This window comes from Gastrolobium bilobum, unplaced genomic scaffold, assembly GCF_033153095.1.
Source record: "Gastrolobium bilobum isolate Gb01-03AN ecotype WA unplaced genomic scaffold, APGP_CSIRO_Gbil_v1 utg7986, whole genome shotgun sequence".
Lineage (NCBI taxonomy): Eukaryota > Viridiplantae > Streptophyta > Magnoliopsida > Fabales > Fabaceae > Gastrolobium > Gastrolobium bilobum.
The window spans coordinates 418887-421313 of record NW_026899159.1 but is presented as its reverse complement, the minus strand read 5'-3'; the positions used below and the strand labels follow the sequence as shown (position 1 = coordinate 421313).

Genomic DNA, 2427 nt, shown 5'->3' with positions numbered 1-2427 from the left:
AACCGTTAGATTGACGGAAATCAGCGGTTAAGATTTGATAATAACAAGTAGTAAGAAAAAAAGATAATAACTATAACCTCTCTCATAATATTATGCCTATCTTTTTTATGCCTATTTTACTTATTTATTTCCATACCTTTAGATCGTAATCCAAACCAATATTTATCATTTGTCTTTCCTCTTACTGTTAGTTAAGATTGTGATCGAACGATGTGAAAATGAGTAGATAAAATAGGCATGAGAAAAAAAATATACATAATATCTTATCTTTATTATATATATTTATATAAATATAATTTAACTAGTTTAATCCGTGATTCACTAGTTAAATTAATGACCTATTAATCGGATATTCTAACCGATAACCGATCCGAATTTAATAACTTTATCCTAACAACTAATTTTAAGACATATATATAGTTACGTATGAAGTCCGGAAAAGATGAAATAGGAATCTAATTCGAATAGTAGTTGTAGACCCCACGTAATCAATTATTCTAGTCCTGGTAAATAAAGTTGTGCGGACATGTATGCTTACCTCTGTTTATTCTCTTTCTTGCTTTGTAAGGTGTACACTCGATGGCTCAGGAAGAAGAAATGAAGTTATAAGTTTAGCTTACTCGTTTTTCGTGCAACGAAAATGAAAGGCAAATAACGAAAGGACCCAAAAAATATACCTAAACATATTTTTGTTTTCTTGTCTTCTACAAAATAGAAAAAAGATGCCCTACAAATTTATTAAAGATAAAAATCATCCCCATTTTTGGAAAGATATCACTCTCCTTCAGATTTTGAGATTTTGAACAAAATCCAAAGACACGTCGATCTACAAATTCAATGTTGATGCTTACGCACATCAATTTTTGTACTTGCTTCTTTTCCTTTCGATCTTATGTCACAGCTTAATTTATAACCACATGTGAATGATATATAACACCTCAACTAGCTAGCTATATATTCATCCATCTTCATGCTTCCCCTTCTACTCATAATAGTGCCTCTAGTCTCAGAATCTGGAGAAAGGGTTCCCATCCCAGGTTAGTACTGCTACATTATCATGAAATCTACGTACATATTTAGCAATTATATATATATTTTTGCTGTTCAGAGTTAAAAAAAAAAAAAAAACTTACTATTTTTTTCTTTATTATTTTTATGTCCAACAAGCGGTGAAGAGACGTGAAAAAGTTAAGGAATTCCAAAACAAAAACGTAATGGCAGCTACAAACTTAGCCACCCAATTAACAGCACTTGTTGTAGATGACAACATACTCAACAGAAAGATTCATCAAAAGCTGTTGAACAGTGTTGGAGCGAAAACACAGGGAGTGGAAAATGGCAAGGAAGCAGTTGACATTCATTTCATCAATGGACAAAGATTTGACCTAATTTTCATGGACATGGATATGCCTATCATGAATGGCATTGAGGTAAATTATAGCCTATGAAGTTGAAATCACTGTTTTTTTTAGATTTGGTTTACTATATATTAGAAGGGCAAACGTGCAGTAGTAGTAAAGTTGTTCCTCGTTAAAAGGTTACGGATTCAAATTTTAAAAATAGTCTTTTTTTTTTTGGTTTACTATATATGATTTGGTGAGAAAGAAAAGAAGAAAAGCCTGATGGCCGAGTGAAGATGTTTTGGTTAAAAATGCATCTTTATAATACTCTTGTTTTTTTTTTTTCATGTTTTTACATAGGCCACAAAGAAACTTCGCTCAATGGGTATTCGTAGCATGATTATTGGTGTGTCATCACGCTCTACAGAAGCAGAAATACGAACATTTATGGAAGCGGGGCTGGATGACTATCAAGAGAAACCCTTAACCATTGCTAAGCTTAGTTCAATCCTTGATAAGATCAACCACAATCTTACTTGAAAATGAAGATCCATGGGTGCAAGTACTTATGCTAGCAGATTTGACTTTTTTTATAATTATGTAAAGCCACTATAATTAAAGTTACTTTTTGGCTGAAGAGACGAAATAGGTGCAAGTACAATTGAAATTTACTGCGGAGAATTCCAGCCATAATTGATCTGTATGTTGTTTTGTATTTATTTTATGTGCACGAAATTTCGGTGAAATCGCGTAAATTTACGGTATATGATATTGTGTATACACAAGAATTTTAGCTAGTTATTGTGTATGTTACTAATCTATGCATGTTATTATTCCCTCTTTGTATTTAGAGAGATATTAATTTCTTTCATTTAGTAATATTTTTATTATTTCCTGTAATTTTTTTCTTATACGTTGAGGGTTTTCTTTGTTAAATCTTATATATCAGTTCATTTTTTTTTCTCAACTCTTTTTTTATTCATAACATTGATAACTAACAAATTTTATGATTCTTCTTTTATTGTCAATATGTTACACAATATAGTGAAAAACTTTAGAAAGACCTCTTATTTAATTCATCAATGAG

At 30.9% G+C, this 2427-nt stretch overlaps 1 protein-coding gene across 1 annotated transcript; it reads left to right on the top strand.

Annotated features, from left to right (window-relative positions):
- The first annotated feature begins 1214 nt into the window (after positions 1–1214).
- LOC133287796 (two-component response regulator 24-like) lies at positions 1215–1880 on the top strand. Its single transcript, XM_061485475.1, has 2 exons — positions 1215–1430; positions 1701–1880. Exons 1-2 carry the CDS (start codon positions 1215–1217, stop codon positions 1878–1880), a joined length of 396 nt encoding a protein of 131 aa, XP_061341459.1.
- Positions 1881–2427: the final 547 nt, after the last annotated feature.

Excerpts from the sequence above, each read along its gene's own strand:
- LOC133287796 (XM_061485475.1), top strand. The coding sequence starts at position 1,215 with ATGGCAGCTACAAACTTAGCCACCCAATTAACAGCACTTGTTGTAGAT. Across the intron at positions 1,431-1,700 it reads CTATCATGAATGGCATTGAG|GCCACAAAGAAACTTCGCTC; the intron begins GTAAATTATAGC and ends GTTTTTACATAG.